The sequence below is a fragment of the Scomber japonicus genome, chromosome 22 (assembly GCF_027409825.1).
Source record: "Scomber japonicus isolate fScoJap1 chromosome 22, fScoJap1.pri, whole genome shotgun sequence".
NCBI classification, from domain to species: Eukaryota; Metazoa; Chordata; class Actinopteri; order Scombriformes; family Scombridae; genus Scomber; species Scomber japonicus.
The window spans coordinates 24918838-24935622 of record NC_070599.1 but is presented as its reverse complement, the minus strand read 5'-3'; the positions used below and the strand labels follow the sequence as shown (position 1 = coordinate 24935622).

General features: G+C 38.3%; 2 protein-coding genes across 2 annotated transcripts in view; one reads left to right on the top strand and one right to left on the bottom strand.

Moving 5' to 3' along the window:
• The window catches only part of rnf150b (ring finger protein 150b), a 19259-nt gene extending 11636 nt beyond the window's left edge, over positions 1 to 7623 (top strand). Inside the window, exons 5-6 of the mRNA XM_053343666.1 lie at positions 847 to 1117; positions 2028 to 7623. Coding sequence (XP_053199641.1) covers positions 847 to 1117; positions 2028 to 2146 — 390 coding nt within the window. The 3' untranslated portion in view covers positions 2147 to 7623. The remainder of the gene's footprint in view (positions 1 to 846; positions 1118 to 2027) is intronic.
• LOC128383595 (protein phosphatase methylesterase 1-like) lies at positions 4258 to 16785 on the bottom strand. The gene is made up of 14 exons (XM_053343193.1): positions 16553 to 16785; positions 15196 to 15385; positions 15029 to 15086; positions 14449 to 14500; positions 14065 to 14219; positions 13879 to 13969; positions 12956 to 13021; positions 12379 to 12523; positions 11440 to 11557; positions 11226 to 11270; positions 10322 to 10386; positions 9685 to 9752; positions 9253 to 9356; positions 4258 to 4328 (listed from the first exon to the last, which is right to left on the bottom strand). Exons 2-14 carry the CDS (start codon positions 15325 to 15327, stop codon positions 4258 to 4260), a joined length of 1170 nt encoding a protein of 389 aa, XP_053199168.1. The 5' UTR covers positions 15328 to 15385; positions 16553 to 16785.

Below are 16785 nucleotides of genomic sequence, written 5' to 3'. Positions count from 1 at the left end.
TCAGCTTCAGATTATTGATCAGTCTGGTGATTCTCCTGTATTTGTGCCCAGCAGCAGTGGAATACATTAAAACCAGCTCAGATTTGTTCAGGTCTATCCATGTGTTGCTTCAGCACAGTCAGGTGGATCCTCCCCCGAGGAAATGTGATGTTATTTAACTGGAAACTGTGCTATTTTCACATTTTGAACTACCCTCATTACAATATTTAAAGAAAAACAACACTGGCTGTAGTTTTTCACAGACTTCCACTCAGACACTGACAAGAAGAAAAGTGAAGCATGCTCACTGATGAAGTAGACATTGTCCTGAAGTTATCCTGATTCAGAACAGGATAAGATTTAATTTATATCTTAAATATTGTTTCCAGAGCAACAACAGGAATGTTTTAGAAGAGCAAAAGCCAAGATTATAAACTCCATGATGTCTCCATGGAAACAAATCTAACATGTAAATACAACAAATAATATGTATGACACTGAATGAAGTTTAGAAAGAATGAAGATAACAGACATCAGTCAGTATCTGTTCTTCCTCCTGCCTGCTGCTGGTAGAGAGAAGACAGACTGGTTAGTTCAGCCTGTAGCTTTAGTTTACCAGCATTTGTCAGATGGTAAGATAAGTGACAAACTAAGCTGAACAGTTTGGTTACATACAGACAGTAGTTCATAGCAAGCTAAAAACAAAGCTAACTACTACTAACGCTCTGTGGACAAAGCAGTTGTTTCTACTCGTTGAACAGCTGGTTTGACATCGTGCTTATTTGCGTTTTACCGGCAAAGCTTTGATTCTAGCAGCTGCTGTCCGCTCTGTAGCTCTCTAACTCTGCCGCGTGTGTGTCGCTCCAGTTGAACGCAGATTGCCTGGACGACTTGCCGCTGGACTACGACCTGGCCCTGGGCGGCGTGGGAGGGGTTGGCGTAGGCGGCGTGGGAGGAGTCGGGGCTCTGGCTCTGGAGGCCGTGGTGTCCGGAGCGTCCAGTGACGGCACGCTGAGCGAGGGCGGCTCCTCGGTGGTGCTGGACCCCGGCGTGCGACGGGTGGGGCTGCCACAGGACTACCAGGACCCCGACACACTGAGAGACAGCCCAGTGACAGCCACCACGGACACACACACAGGTAACACACACTACACACACACACACACAGGAACCAGATCTGTGGCGCTACAGTGACACCTAGTGGTGTTTCTGCTTATGACACTTTTACTCACATTAACATTTGTGGAGCTTCTTAGTGTAGAGCTGCAATTGAATTAAATTATTTTCATTATTGATTAATGTGATGATTATTTTCTTGTTTATTTAAATAGAAATAGAAACTTTGTTGTCATTATATTTAACATATAATGAGATTCAATATATAATGAGTGCCTCTCCATTTGTACTTTTAAGGCAATGAAAACAAGACAACCAGATTAAAAAGATGACATAGTACGAGGGTATTGCACTTACTAAAATCAATAGAATTAAACAAAGTAAATGAAAGATTAGATAGAAGCAGCGGTCAAGAGTATTGCACAAGATCGTTGTTTGTTTAAAGTTAGAACTTAGTCAGAAAATGGTGAAAAATGTCACAATTCGCTAAAGTACAAAGTCTAAATTGTTCTTCAGTTTACTGTCAGAGGTTTTAGTTTTTATATTCAAGTTTGATACAAAGATACAAGAATATATTCAAAACAAATTTAAAAAATGACAAAGAACAGAAATAGGAAATTATTTTGACATGTTTTTTTTTAATTTCACTCTGACTTCAGAGAAACAATCACGTCTTATTTAGTTTCACAGCTTCAAACATCTATAAACTTTGTCCCACTTATAAATCAATAGCAGCAGATTATTAATGATCACACTTAAAGACAGAACACATCCTGCACATAGTCAGTGTTTCATTTATTTAGCTACTGAGGCTCCACACAGACAGGAAATAAGTCTAGTTTAGTTAGTTAATAGTTTGGTTAGAGTTGAATGATTCAAATAGTGGATTAGAAGCTGATCTATTCGGACCCCCCCCCCCCCCCCCCTTCCAGGTGAGCTCCAGCCAATGGCGAGCAGCGCCTCGGTGGCATCACTGGTCATCGCTGTGGAAACGGGTCTGTCAGACGAGGAGGGGTCAACGGAGCAGACTCAGCTGGGGGAAAAATCCTGAGAGGAGCCAAAACTGAGCCAAACCAGAACCTGGAACCCAAAACTCCCATCAGGTTCACACTTAAGTGACTAAAACCCAGACTGAGCTAGACCGGAGCCAGGTTCTGGTTTGGTTACAGCCAGCAACAGTGTTTGACTGGATTGTTTTGTTTTGTTTTGATTTTTTTTTTTTTTTGGACCTGTGATACAAAACTTTGTTAAACCAAACCGACTTGTCTGAGGCAGACCTACGTTGAATTAAGGTTTGTATTGGTTTTGATAACGTTGAAGAAAAACCGACTAACCTGGTTCTGCTTCGTGTTACTCTGGCTTGGCAAGGTCAGATCCAGGAATTATCCTGGACCAACACAGCTGTTATCCAGTCTGCTTACCTTGGTCTGACCCTCATCTCTTTCTGTTCTGTCTTAATCGACCCACATTTGCCTCATTTTGTGCCGTTTCTAGAACTTGACTATCCACGTACTTTTTTTTCTTTTGGTCCTTCCCATCTGTTGTTACTCCTGACAAACTTCCACAGTGACAGAAATATAAATCTAATCCTTCATTCGAATGTCGTGGAACTTGTCTGGAAGTTTCTCGTCTGATTTTTATTGGACTTTTAAAGGTACGGATGGGATTCAACCCTGAGTCTCAACGACCTCAGAACGAATCACATGTTTAGTCTCGGCTGCCAAAATGAAGTCGTCGATATTCTGCTTCATCGGTAAAACTGGAGGACTCGAGACACCAGGTTGTGTTTTTAAAGTAGCAGGAATCTAGATTGACCTGTGTGTTTCCACCTGTTCTACTTCAGTAAGGAGTGCTGTTGTCTCTGGACCTTTTGTGGAATATTTTGTCGCCTGGTTTTTCCAGGTAGTGAGGCACAACTACACAAACTTGATGGACGTTGTGTGACGGAGGCTCACTTCTTGTTCCTTGTCTGGATTCTCGGAAGAGTTCATCTCTGGTTCATTTGGTTCATTTTGCCGCTGTTTCTTGACGTGTGCGGTGACTGACTTTCATATTGGAAAGGAGAACTTTTATTCTGAACGGACATTTCAGTACGTTTTTTTTCTTTTCTTTTTTTTTGTGTTTTGCTAAAAGGTCGGACTTTGTCCTGGCAGTATTACAACTACAGTTTGACTGCAGTATTCAATAGAAACACACAGTATTTTGTTTTTTCTCTCTCTCTAATTGCCTGTCTGTATAATTCAAGGCTTCTTTATCTTTATAGTATAATGACAGTATTCGGTTTGAATGCTCTTTGTGCTTGGCTGTGGTTTTAAACAGGGTTCCCGTGTACGTTCAGAAAACTGGACACACTAACAAAATGCTCTTGACAGTTTGCAGCACGGCACAGAAAATGATACAGTACGAGGACAGTTCATATGGTTCAAATGTAAATTCACGATGACGACGACACTGCAGATTTTGTGACTGTAAAGCACAGACGAAAACAAGTAAAAGGTATAAAAACTAGCAAGCAGTTTTTAAAACCTTTTTGAAACTCGGTAGTTAATGGATCTTTTTGAGATATGGCTCCTGTTCTTCTCTTTATTTAATTAAAAGATCTGTAAGGTCGAAGTGTTGGAAAAGACTTTCCTCACCAGTCTTCCATCACATCTTTCTCTCCTGAATTGTAAACTTAGGTAAGCATCGTCCAAACTTTGCCAGGTACGAACCCTGTCTGTAGTGTTGCCTTGTTTTGTTTTATTGCCCGTCCTTCTGTCTGTCTGCCTGACCGCACGCTATCATGGCCTCATGCTGCCTTTTTTTAAAAAACACATTGACCTTTAACCCTGTCATCAGACAATCAAGGATCAAATCTTTTGCTTTACAGTCAGGGATCTTTTCTCTGTACGTAAGCAAACCTAGGAAGCGTTTCAAACCCACAGTCTGTACACCGCAGTAGACGTTAGATACTGTTTTCATTTCTGGAGTTTTAATCAACGCCACCAAACCAAGCTGTGAAAGACGACTTTTCAAAAAAGTTACCCAAGTTAGAGTTGTAGAAACGCTTTCATAACTGTAAACAAGAGAGTTGAACGAAGAATCCCTCCCCGCTTTAGTGACTGGTGTTCACTCCATGTGCATCAGCTCAAAGCCGAACATGTAAATATAAAAATGTATATTTCACAAGTTCACTCCGCCACCGAGCAGACTGCGCAGGGCTGCGGTCGTGTCGTGGTGTCGCCGTGAGCTTCCTGAAACCGAGAGAGATAAAGAGTGTTGTCTATTTTGTTACCAGAGGAGACGTTTATTTTTGTAATGAAGACACCCAGCAGCAAGGACTGACCCCCCCCCCCCCCCCAATGACCCCACAGCCTGGTGATTCTCAATGTGATTGAGTCTTTATCAGGTAGATTTAAGTGTTAACTATTCGTATAATTGTACATACATACAGCACGCAAAGGACCTCGATGATATGAACCTAAACTATCGTAAATTTGTCCGTAATCACTTGGGATCTGATTGTTGATGTAGCCTGATGAAAATTGAACTTGAGAGAATTGAGCTTGAGTGTAGGACGGAGATCTCAATGACGTACTGATTTTTTTCCCCCTTTTGTTTTGATACTGGTGTCTGTTTTGTGCCAATCTAAATGGAAAATAAGACCATAATCGTAACAAATGTATAAGTTTAACTGTATCTAGATAAAATAATATCAGACCTGCAGACTCAGAGCTGCAACATACAATCATTTTTCTACTCAACAAATCTGCTGACTATTATTATGATTTCCACATTTAATAATTTGGTCAATAAAACATCATCAACCTGTCATATTGTGTCTTAACAGTGGACATGATGTGATTGTCAGTTAATCGGTTGACTTTATATTAATGTATAACTTGGAAATGTAATTGGTTTTAATGACGAAAAGTTACGTTTTGGGGAATTACAATTGGCACTAAAGAAGACGTACTGGTGTTGTGATTTTTTTTAAGTCCTACCACTGAGTTCGATTTCTCTCAGACTCAATAGAACAGAAATACTTTTTAAGGTTCTGCCTGCTTTGCTTCCTAGGCTTCATCTTTCTTCTCTCCTCACAGTTCAGTATCAGGGCAGAGGACCAGTTCACTCTCCGTTCAGTTAGTTACGAGTATATAATAAAAACACTAGTTAATTTAAACACCGGTAAGATGGTGGAGAGGCTTATTTGCTGTAATATATGAAGATGATTTGACTTGTATGCCTTTTGTCTTGGCCAATTTTTAAGTGAATCTTGTTTTAATTAAAGTCACTTCTTTGTGTTGTAAGCTTTATTTTCCAGGAATTTTTATTGGGCGTCTTTTTATTTTTCACATTTGCACTGTTTTCATTCTTTTACTTTTATTATTGTGACTTAAATACTGCCGTAATGAAAATGAACTGAACTAATCCTCCGAAGAATTTTTTTTTTCTTCTATTAGAGACCGAGGCTGCTGTGGCATGCTGGTCCCATTCAGGGTTGGGTATTGCTTTGTTAATGACTGAAACGTGACCATAATAACACTAAGCTGAAAAAATGTCTGGTTTTAAATATTTGTTCAGATTTCAAAATTTCTGTGCTGATTTTTCTGATTTTAAAGTTATAATACGTAAACATTTCATAAATCAAAGCCCTATTTTATCGATTAGATCTATTGTTGGCTTTTTTTGTAATGACCTCTGTACAGTAGTTGTAGTTCCTTCCTTCGACACGAGTTAGTTTGGCTGCATTGCAAAACAGATATATGCCAGATCGGTGTTATGTTATATTCTATGCTTTACTATCTGCTTAAAGATTTCTAACTGTAGCATTAAACCGAACAGTGACCACAGCTGTTGCCAAATCAGCCAGGCTTAAAGTCTTAGGCATTATAACTTTACACATAGATTTTATTTGAGTGCAGTTCTCCTTTTTGTCTGCTTGTGTTTTAGATAAAAAATGTATAAGTATTGTTTTGGTATTGGTGCCAAAACATACATATCGCATCAGCATTAGAAGAACTTAGAGCTTTGATACCCAGCCCTAAAACCCTTCATACACTTCGGTCAATGAAAACCTTCCTGCTCCTCTTTTATAATCATTGGTAGTTTTTGATTAATTGACCTAAATACATAAAGATGAAAGCAGCTGTTCTCAAAGACTCGGCTTCATACTTTTTACAAGGCAGAAAGATTATTCATGACGCCAAATTAGGGACCATAGTCACACAAAAGAAGACTGTATCTCATAACTATGATTTTAAGTATCTCTGTTTCTTTTGGGGTCTTTATTGGACAGTTGATAGTTAAAAGACAAACAGGAAACAAGGGGAGATAGATGAGTGACGGGCAACAAAGGAAACCAGTCGCTCCATCAGATTATTAGTAAAATATAGGATCCATAATTCATTAGGACTGCAACTAATGTTTAATTTCATTATTAAATTACTTAAATGAATCAACCATTGGTTCAAAAGCTGAAAATATTTAGTTTACTTTCACATTAGAACAAAGAAAAGGTTCAAATCCTCCCAATGAAAACTATAAAATGTTGGATGATTACATTTGCTGTTGGATGATTCATTGACCAGTCGTTGTAATGATGAGATACGGCTCTTGTAATTAGGAGTTGTGGATCTTGATTTTCTCACCGAGCACAAATCCTAAAACTACACCAAGAAAAGTCATAGTTAGGACCTAAAGTCTCATAATTAAGAGAAGTTAAATCATAGTTTCAGGAGATACAGTCCTCTGTTTTTCATGCTTTTATTTTGAAAGGAGTTGGTTTAGTTAGTCTTTTATCAAGAAGCTTATAGCCAACCAGACCGCTGTGATGAACCTTCAATGTGTTTAAAGTGGGACCTTCATGTCACTGCCAGTAATGACGTCTGATTGGTTCCTCTGCGCAGCCCCATTGGCTGTTATCCCTGTATGCTGTGTTTTGATTGGTTGCTCAGCCTCGTTTGGTGATGCACTTTAATTCTGTTTCTCTGGAAGGTTCTGGAAAAGTCTCTTCTCATCTCTCCCCTCACGCATCTCGACATATTCTTCTGCTCTTTTTGTCTTTTCTCTCTTGTTTCTGTTACTTTCATATTTTCAGGTGAATGAAAAGATGAAGCAGGTGAATCCTGAGCCATGTAGTCCCGTTAGGGGATTTTACATTTCAGTGTCATCACTAAAGCATGAATATCAGGAATTTGTCAGAGTTAAGTTTTTATTTAGGGGGAAAGAAAAGAAAAGAAAAAAACAGATCCTTCCAGAGAGACAGCGAGAGTTGAGAGATGATCCGATGCGTTTGTAGTCTTGGTAACCCCCTTGGCTACCATGACAACAGGGTGTGATGTGTCATGTGTGTTTCTACAATATTAATGGTAACTTTTGTTTTACAGAACGTCTGTTTGTGTGATCGTCCTGTGCACGCAAACACAAAAAAACACACCTGCATACACACGTGTAAATACAAGGCGGCGTGACGCCAAGTTGTTTCTGTGTTTCAGTTGTTGCACGTGTTCTGATTCAGGACAGAATTTAAATAAAATTTTACTGCAAGTTTTTGTTTTTCTTCTCTTTTTTTACAGTCTGGGGTTTGCTCCTCAACCGTCATGTCGGGTCCACAACCCAAAGATACTCAGTTTACTGTCTGATAACTAAAGAAACTAGAAACTAGTCACATTTGAGAAGGTGGAATCAGACAATTTGGCATTTCTTTTCTCTAAAAAATGAATAATCAGTTTTCAAACTAGTTAAATTTTGCAGCTCAGCTAAACTTGCTACCTTTTGGATTTTCTGTCGTTTCTACCAAAGAAAACAAAAATCTGTCTTAAAACTGTCTTATAATTACGATGAAAATGTTCTCATAATTAAGAAAATACTATATGCAAAGTTAATCTTTTAATTGCAAGACACTGGACTTGTAATCATGAGACACTAAACAATAATTATGAGAGAACATCAATTATTTTTCATTGAATGCAACACCCTTTGTTTTTTGGAAGGGCGCTCTGTCTTTGCTCTCTGGTGGTTGGCACGGCTAAAGTACTTAAATTATTCCACATAAATCACGTTCTGGAGAAGCTTCATGAAGGAAATATCATTTACAGTAACGACAAACCAAAAGAGAAAAAAAGATGGAGTCAAATCAATCACAGTGAGGTTTAAACTGATATTTATCTAATGACACTGCTAGTGCTACACGCTATGTACACAACAGATACATCCGGAGAATGTCGTAACGTTGACAAATGGAGATAATATTTATCTTCATCATCGTCTGTAAGTAGTAACCATAGTAACAGCAGAAACACAGTGTTGATAGGAGGAGCTAAAACCTCAGACACCTGAACAGTCTCACTTGTGTTATGTGTGCTAACATTAGCATCTTTTACTCCCTGCGTTAATGGTAATAAAAGTACATTTCTTCATTTGTTTTTTCCAGAAATAATATGTTGGTTTCAGTTAAATACTACTGACCATCTACGTATTCGTCTTACACCCTAGTTTGGACGCATTTTTTATTCACCTTCACTCCCTTTGTGAGGGAAATGCAAATAAAACGGAGGACAAAGCTAACAAGGTTGGTACCTTTTATGTTTTGTCTCCGTTAACTAGAGTTACAATCGGTTACAATCATTTGAAATGCTAGCTAGGTGTCAGCTTAGCAGTATAATCGAACTTTCATTGAGACCAGAAAGCTCAGTGAGTATAAAATGGTTTAAACTAATAACATTCAGCAAAGTTTTATTTTATTTTTTCACAACAGTATGACTTGAATGACAATGGAAAAAAAAACTAGAAGAATTTAGTTTGTTAATTCCAAAAGAAAAACTTTATTTTTATTTACCATCATAATTTTGCCTCAAATTCATATAATTTGGATTTAGTGGATAAAAATAACCTAATTTTAAATGTTTTTTCATATTTTTCTGGTGGATTTGGGCTTTAGGAAAGCTCAGTGGTCATGGTCAAAGCAAATGCACACTTATCTTTAAAGGATTAATTTCTTGTAATTTATTATATTCAGCACTTTATCTGTTAATAATAATAAAAGACTTAAATAGAGAAAAGAGTTGGGCAGTTACATTACTGAAGAACAGAAACTATACAGCAGCAGTCACTCACAAATGTCTCTACAATTAGATTTACAATCAGTTTAATTAAACTACGGACTTCAGCAGCTACCGATAAAAGGATGAAGTTGGGAGGAAGAAAATGAAGGTTTGTGGTGGTCTTCAGGGAAAATGAGGATGCAGTCAACTCCAAATCTGGAGCTCATTTGTGCTGGTCTGAAATAAAAGAGAAAGACGGACAGTGTTCATAACAAGCATGTAGGGCTGCAGTGCTTATCAGTTATTTTTTTATCTATAAATCATTTCTTGAGAGTTGTTCAGTAACGTCTTACCTGCAGACCTCATTGTGTGAAAGAGCTGCAGAGAGAAAACAGCATTTTCTGAGTTTCATCTAGTGTACATTTTTTATTAAACAGTTGAAGGACGTGGAGACTATTAGCTTGTCTAAAGGAGAATAAGTGAGATTACAGAGGCAGGGTGTAATATTGGCTTTAAGTGTGGTTTAATGTTAGTTTACTGTATTTTTGTCAATTATATGTTTTACCTCGTAGTTTCTTTTCTTGGTTCAGCAAACTTGTGTCTCAACAGGAAGGCGGCCACAGCTTCAGCTACCTACACACACACACACAGACACACACAGACCAAATTATTCGTATCTGATTAACCTTTATTGTTGGCAGTGTTCCCACTGGGCAAAAAAGTTTTGAAAGTGGAAAGATGGTAGACCAGTTCTCATTAAAAACGTTTACATCCATACTAGTATCCAGGTCATGATCAGGTTTTTGGAGTAACCTGGTTGTGTTTTGCAGATGTAAACTCCTGGATATGCTACCTGAAGTAGTTCAATAGAAACTAGGAGACTTACTTAACACACTGAAAGGGATCAAGCTTCAAAATGAGCACATTTTTATTGTAAATACAGTTGGTTTTGAATCTTTTTGGTTGGATTTATTTAACCAGACTTTATAAAAATGTATTACTATATGAAATTAGTCTGTGTTTCTGCAAAAAAAACATCTCCACAATTTCAACTTTTTACTGTATTTTGTCATTTTTCAACCTAAACCTAAAAGGATCATGCAATTCTTGGAGTGTGGCACTACTTGATGTTAAACAGTGGTTGTGTTGAGATCACATTCACAGTAATGTTGGATAGACTGTAACATAAATGGTTTTCTTACTTTGTCTGGTTTGTCTTCTTGCACTGCATGGCCACAGTGGGGCAGCACCTGCATCATGAATTTACCTGGAGGCAGACAGCAAGACAGGTATGAATGTCTCTTTCTCTCTCTCTCTCTCTCTCTCTCTCTCTCTCTTTCTCACACCTACACCTACACACACACACACACACAAACACACACATACACATAGGCTGTCACTTCCAGCATGTTTGTTGACTGACAGTAGCAGCTGTCTCTGGAGAGGAACTGTCGCCTCAAGGTGTGTGTATCTGTGTACATCTGAGTGTGTGTGTCCCTGGAGACGTCTGCAGCATTGAAGATGTCCTTCACCTTTTCCCTCACAGTTAATGTAGAAACACAATGTCAATTATTCCCAATATTTCTCCATGTACTCTACATGCAGCCTTTTGACAAATTAGGACTACATTTCCCATCAACCCTGTTCATTTTTATTCCTTCTCCCTCCTCTTTGTGGAGAAAGGTGATGAGACTGAAATATTCCTCAAATGAAAACATGAAACGAAACAGAAATGTGATATTTCACTCATGTTTTCGACATGGCTTTTCTTTTGTTTGACTTTCAACTGCCACTCTTTAACAAGGCCATCTCATTGTTTCCTCTTCTTTTGCAATGGTTTAATGACACTAACTGGAAAATTAACCCCACCTGGTGTTTATCCCAACTAACCAACTTCTAAGTTTTGCATGACAATAGTGGTTAGAAATAATAATACAATAACAATAATCTTACAATTATTTTTCACTTTTGCCAGTTTTCACTATATTCTGATGGAAACCAGGTTAATTGTGACTCACTTCCCGAAATAATTTGTCAGATTATGTAACTATATAAAAAGTTAAGGCCATACACCAACCACAACCAACGTATTTCTATGGCTCTTACCTTGCATCTGGGCGATTGTCAGATCTCTGTCCAGCCGGTCGATGCCTGAAAACAGAAGCAGCTTCTGGTACATATGAAACATTAAAATGCTTTAATCCACTGTTAGTCAAGTATCAAATGACATTTAGGTAAGGCAATATTTTACAGAAGTTAATGCACACATGATGATCTTTTTTACCCTAAAAGTAATTTATAGACGACTTGATATACCTACCAGCCAATAGCAGGAGTTTGGGCAGGTTACAGGCAAGGAAGAGGTTAGAGGTTCCTCTAAACCATCCATCCCAGTACTTTTCTGACTTTGACAGGTCTATACGCCACTTGTACACACTCTGGCATGGATGCACATACAGACACAGGGAGGTTGATCAGTTATATTTTTTGTAACACAGAACATGGCATGAAGTATACATGAAATATACATTTATGTGAATGCATACATTTATGTATATGAAGGAATCTGAGATACAGGAGGTGAAGGATTTTGAAGAGTTTACAAAGTTTGGTGCACAAATCAAGTCATACTGTTTGTGCTGAGGTGTAGGGTTGAAGGTTGGTGAATAAATATTAGTCTGCAACTGGAAAGTAGTTTGGTCATTAGTCAAAGCCAATGGAAGTACTGTTACATTATTATAACTTCAAAGCTTAGTGCATATATGCAGGTAAATAGTGTCTTTTCTTAGGTAAGGACCATGTTTATATGTTTCCATATTTGTGTGTGTACTTATGATTCCACTGATTCCACTTGCAAAGGACTTAGAAGTCACACAAGTGATCTTTGGCATGTCAGTAAGAGTCCTGGTCAGGTTCTGGGGTTTGGTAATTAATGAAAGTCAGGTTTATCTTGGGTGTTAATGCAAATAAAAGGAAGTCAGTGCAATGTCCTTGTAAGTATAATTTACATGTTTACATATTTGTGTGTATACAATTTGAATGATAATGGTGAATGGGAAGGCTGGAGGTTCCACAATGAATGAAACAGAACACATTGTCACACATTGATAAAAATAAGTGGTAATTAAAATAATACATCCTTGAAAGCATAAAACAAAGATTGCATATCTAATGAAGGAAAAGTTAGATGCTTTGTAATGAATGTAAGTCAATGGAATGTTACTTTACCATCAGTGTGTCTGTGCAGTCGTTTTCATACCTGGCCTTCACTGAGGCTCACCTCTGAGGCAGCGTTTTCTTTATCGTTGACGTAGCTCTGATCGTAGAACTCCTCGTTGCGCTCAACAACTACATCAGTCACTGGACTGGCCTGCTCCAGAGTGTTGACCTCCTCTACCTCACATCTAACACACAGTAAGAGGCAGATGAGAGGCCTTTATCATAGCAAGTCAGAGTCCTTTAGTCATGTCAAGTTCAATAGTTTTGGAATCTTTGAATAGCTTCAAACCATTTTGTTTTGTTGGGGTTGGGCTATAACTGTATAGTCAACACTACAGAAAACACTATATATTCTCACATTTATGCAAATGTAGTATCACAGACTAAATTCATGACATTAGATAAAATAATGATAAAATAGACATATTCCAACTACAAGTCAATAATCTGCAAATATCTAAAATAGAGATCCTAATAGGTAACAAGACACAATGCACCCACGAAAACACTCCAACAATCACCTGTAATCAACTTTTAATCAAGGAGACGATGGTGGAAATTAATGGAAATAAATTGTTAAGTTTGCATCTCTAACTGACCAAACAGTGCCAGCCTACCTTTTGATCTGACCAACCATTGAGACTCTGGCAGATTCCAGGTTTCTGATTTGTCCACTCTTGTAGCTGGAAGACAAGGGAAAGACCTATTAGGACGACAGTGCTGTAGCAACATCTGAAGGATTGGCTGCTTGTCTTCTCCCCGGTCGTTTGTAACGTTTATTTCTTGCTTGAAGATACTGAATCTACTTTGATGCTAGCTGTGGCTAACAAGTTCACACTACATATGAATAGTATGAAAACATTCATGTATCTAAAATGTACAAGCAAGGTGAATTTTACAAAGCAGCTTGATTGGTACTACACAAAATTCTGACACTCCAGAAAATGTAGTGGACAGTTACATCAAATCACAAACCGTGACTGTGAAAGGACCAAAAAATCCTGTACACTCCAACATCACACACCATACTCACTTTATTAATGTTTCAACCCTCAGAGCTTAAATGTTCATCAACATTTCATGAAGGTCTTTTAGTGTTTTTACCCTGTCATGCTTCAGTTTGGTGCATAACACTGTTTTGTATGCTCTTTACAGTTTGCTAGTTTTGCGTTTCTACACGTCCATGTTCTGTGTTGGTTTAAATCTGTGTGTTTTTGTTTGTTTTTTCGTGAACTAAACTAGTCAAATTTGCATGAATAACGAATAATAATTTGCATATAGTGTATTCTGACAGATCATGTACATTGTAGCTACTGTTGTATAGTTGTTAAAGTTATTTATTGGCAGTCATATGTTAAATTATTGTACATAAGTCCAGAGCTGATGGTCTGTCCAAGATGATAACATATGATCCTTAATCCTTCAGTTTCGTTGGATTTGGGCTGAGAAGCAGCTGAAGTTATAAGTACTACTGCTAACTTTGGGCCAGCTTATCCCTGAGAGTTTTGGTGTTGAACTGCAAGGCTGTTAAAATGCTCACCTCCACTCTATGGCATGGTCCATGGACTTGAAGGACTTGGGTCTTCCCTTCAGGAAGTTCTGTATACTGTGAAGTGCATCCATCGCACTACCTGCACAAGGAAAAGAATATGAGTGAAGTAGATATGTGTAAATTAATATAAATCAAAATATCACAGTTTAAAAATGCTTACAAACACCTCTTTACCTTCCACAACATCTATAGCCACCAGGCCCACAGTGGACGGTAGCAACATGTTGCTGGTCGTGTGTACTGCTATCGCCCCACCGACACCATGACCAATCAGGATGATGGGGGGAGCAGTGTCACCATAGCAGGCTCGAATTACATTGGCTATGTCGCTAAGAGGCGGGAAGACAACGAAGAGAAAAAGATATGAAAATTGATAGTAGTACAAGTAACAGCATTTGTAGCATCACCAGTGGCAGTGTAGTATATACAAGTAACAGTACGACAGTTGTTCTGGTAGCCTAATAGCTGTATTAGAAGAACATATTGTTGATTTGAAGAGATACAGTAGGATTAGCAGAAACTGAATGGTTTGTGGTTTTGTATGTCTTGTGTTGTTACCTGGACATAGTTTGAGTTGAGAAGTCATCTGATTGGCGGACACATGAGTCACCTTAACAGAGAACAAATTCTTACAATAATGCAAATCAATTGTGTTTTTGTGCCATAATTCTAAGCCATAATTCCCCTTTCTGTAAGAGTGGAAGTACCTCTAAATACTATTTAGATTTACGACTAGAGAAACCAGACTTCAAATTAATTAAGTAGCAGATAAACTTGTATTCGTCACTGATTTTAAAATAAATTGCAGATGGGTAATTTATTTATTGAAATTCATTAAATGTTTTCAGGTACAGGATACAAATCCTACACACCAGACTCCACAACTCAAAACAAACAAACAATACTACAAAACAATACAACATTATACTTATTTAACATAACAATTCCACAAATAGTCACAAATCAACTTTATAATTATATAAAATGTACTTTGTTGACCAGAGTTTACCGAAAGTCCGACGACACCCTCTGGAAGCTCAAGCCAATGATTCCAGCCCAACTCAAACACAATCAGTCTTTCAGCTCAACAATCTTGCATTTACTGCCCATTGCGTATTTAAGTTTTCTAAAGCCTCACCGTGACCCCTGAGGTCCATGGCAAGTACCCTGCAGGTCACCCTGCTGGTGATGGCTGTCTGCAACACAGAACAACACCAAGACAGGCTGCTGTAATTCATGATGTAGCTGCTATGAATCAATCAATCAGTCCAGCGTCTGATCAACTTGTCGACTGTTCATACTCACAGTGAAGACTGCCCAGGACAGGGCTGAGTGTCCTCCTCCGTGTAGCAGAACCAGCAGAGGTCCCTCATTTCCAGCTTTATAAACCCTGAAGACATCCCTGCTTTCGGGCAGTCCCACACTCACATCTTCCATCTGGTCAAAATACTCTCGCCATGATACCGGCGAGTAGTCTAGTTTACGGCCAACCTCACTGGTTGACATGTGGACAAACAGAAACAAACACATACTATCTACACAACCTGGATGCATTTTGAAACATGAGTAGATACCAAGCTTAACAAGCAATTCTCAATTGTAGCTAAGCCTCCAAATAACAGTTTCTTCAAGTGCTAGTTAGCTAACTGTTAAAGTGGGGGAAAAGAAGCTCTGGTAAAACTACATATTATGAATATGATTCTAATTTCACCCTCAATCTGGCATTCAGGATTAGTGAGGTTATTTGGCTTGCTAACCTAGCTAAATGCTACTATAGCCTGTCTAACATGAGGGCTCAGCTAATCTAACTATCTTATTTATTATGGCTCCATTTTTACATTTTATTGCTAAGCATGGTACATTATAATTTTACGTTTTATCTTGTTTATTCAACATTAAATGTATATAAATACATGTTGCTTAGCTAGCTTGTTTACCATTTCAAAAGACTACCACCATGTTTGTCAGTCATTTTCATGTAAACCAACAACCAGTGTCTCAAAAAGCTGCTATAGTAATCCTTTAGATGATGTTGCTATGTGTGTGGCTAGTAGTACACATCAATTAGAAGCTAGCAACTTGGTTCTACATTGGTCATCCATTATCAAATAATACAAATAACTGGTTTTAGTTTGAGATTATGATACAACAGTTGAGTCTGTATATTTGTTGTGTACTCTAAGACTGAAGGTAACGGTTGGTAATATCATTTGTTTCTTCAAACTATCGGCTTTCATCTTATATTTTGTGTTATTTGTAAGGAAACATTCAGTATGAGGATTTGAAGAGAAATTCTCCCACGTTTCAAGTTGTGATTGCATTTAATCAGCATACACATCAGATAAAAAATTGTCTTCAGAGTTTTAGCGAGATGACTTACTGCTCTGTATCAAAGTTCTCCTCCCACATGCTGCGTCTCAGCAGGAAGACGTCCAAAAAACAGCTGGTTATCTTCAATCTGGTGTGTGTGTGTATATATATGTGTAGGTATATGTTTGTGTAAGAGGTAATTAACCAGGCGTTCCTTAATAAACTCTGTACAGCAGAAAGAGCTGTCCCTCCACCTGTCCACCTAGTCCCAGATCCATCAACCAAGTAACAAGGGAGCCGTCTGACTGCTGGTGTACAAGTACAAACACACAAACAGACAATAGGACAATACCTCGTCAGCTGTTGTTGTCAGGTAGCATCACTGTTGCAGCATCCTATTGGCTGAGACAGCTGAAGTTGGCGTGACACACGAGTTTAAAGACAGGGTTGAGAGTCGAAACGCTTTCCTTCTATCTGAAATCTGGTTAAATCCATTGAGGCTTCGGTTACGTCACTCATTGACTGGCAGTCTCAGCTAGTGGCACATTGGCAGAAGTTTGGAGATGTTTCCAGAAGATGCGTAAC

Bases quoted from the DNA above. Each gene is read 5' to 3' on its own strand.
- LOC128383595 (XM_053343193.1), bottom strand. From the start codon at position 15,327: ATGGAAGATGTGAGTGTGGGACTGCCCGAAAGCAGGGATGTCTTCAGG. The intron at 13,970-14,064 runs GTAAAGAGGTGT...TTCCTTGTGCAG, and splicing joins GGCTATAGATGTTGTGGAAG to GTAGTGCGATGGATGCACTT. The intron at 4,329-9,252 runs GTAGCTGCTGAA...TCTCGGTTTCAG, and splicing joins CCAACTTCATCCTTTTATCG to GAAGCTCACGGCGACACCAC.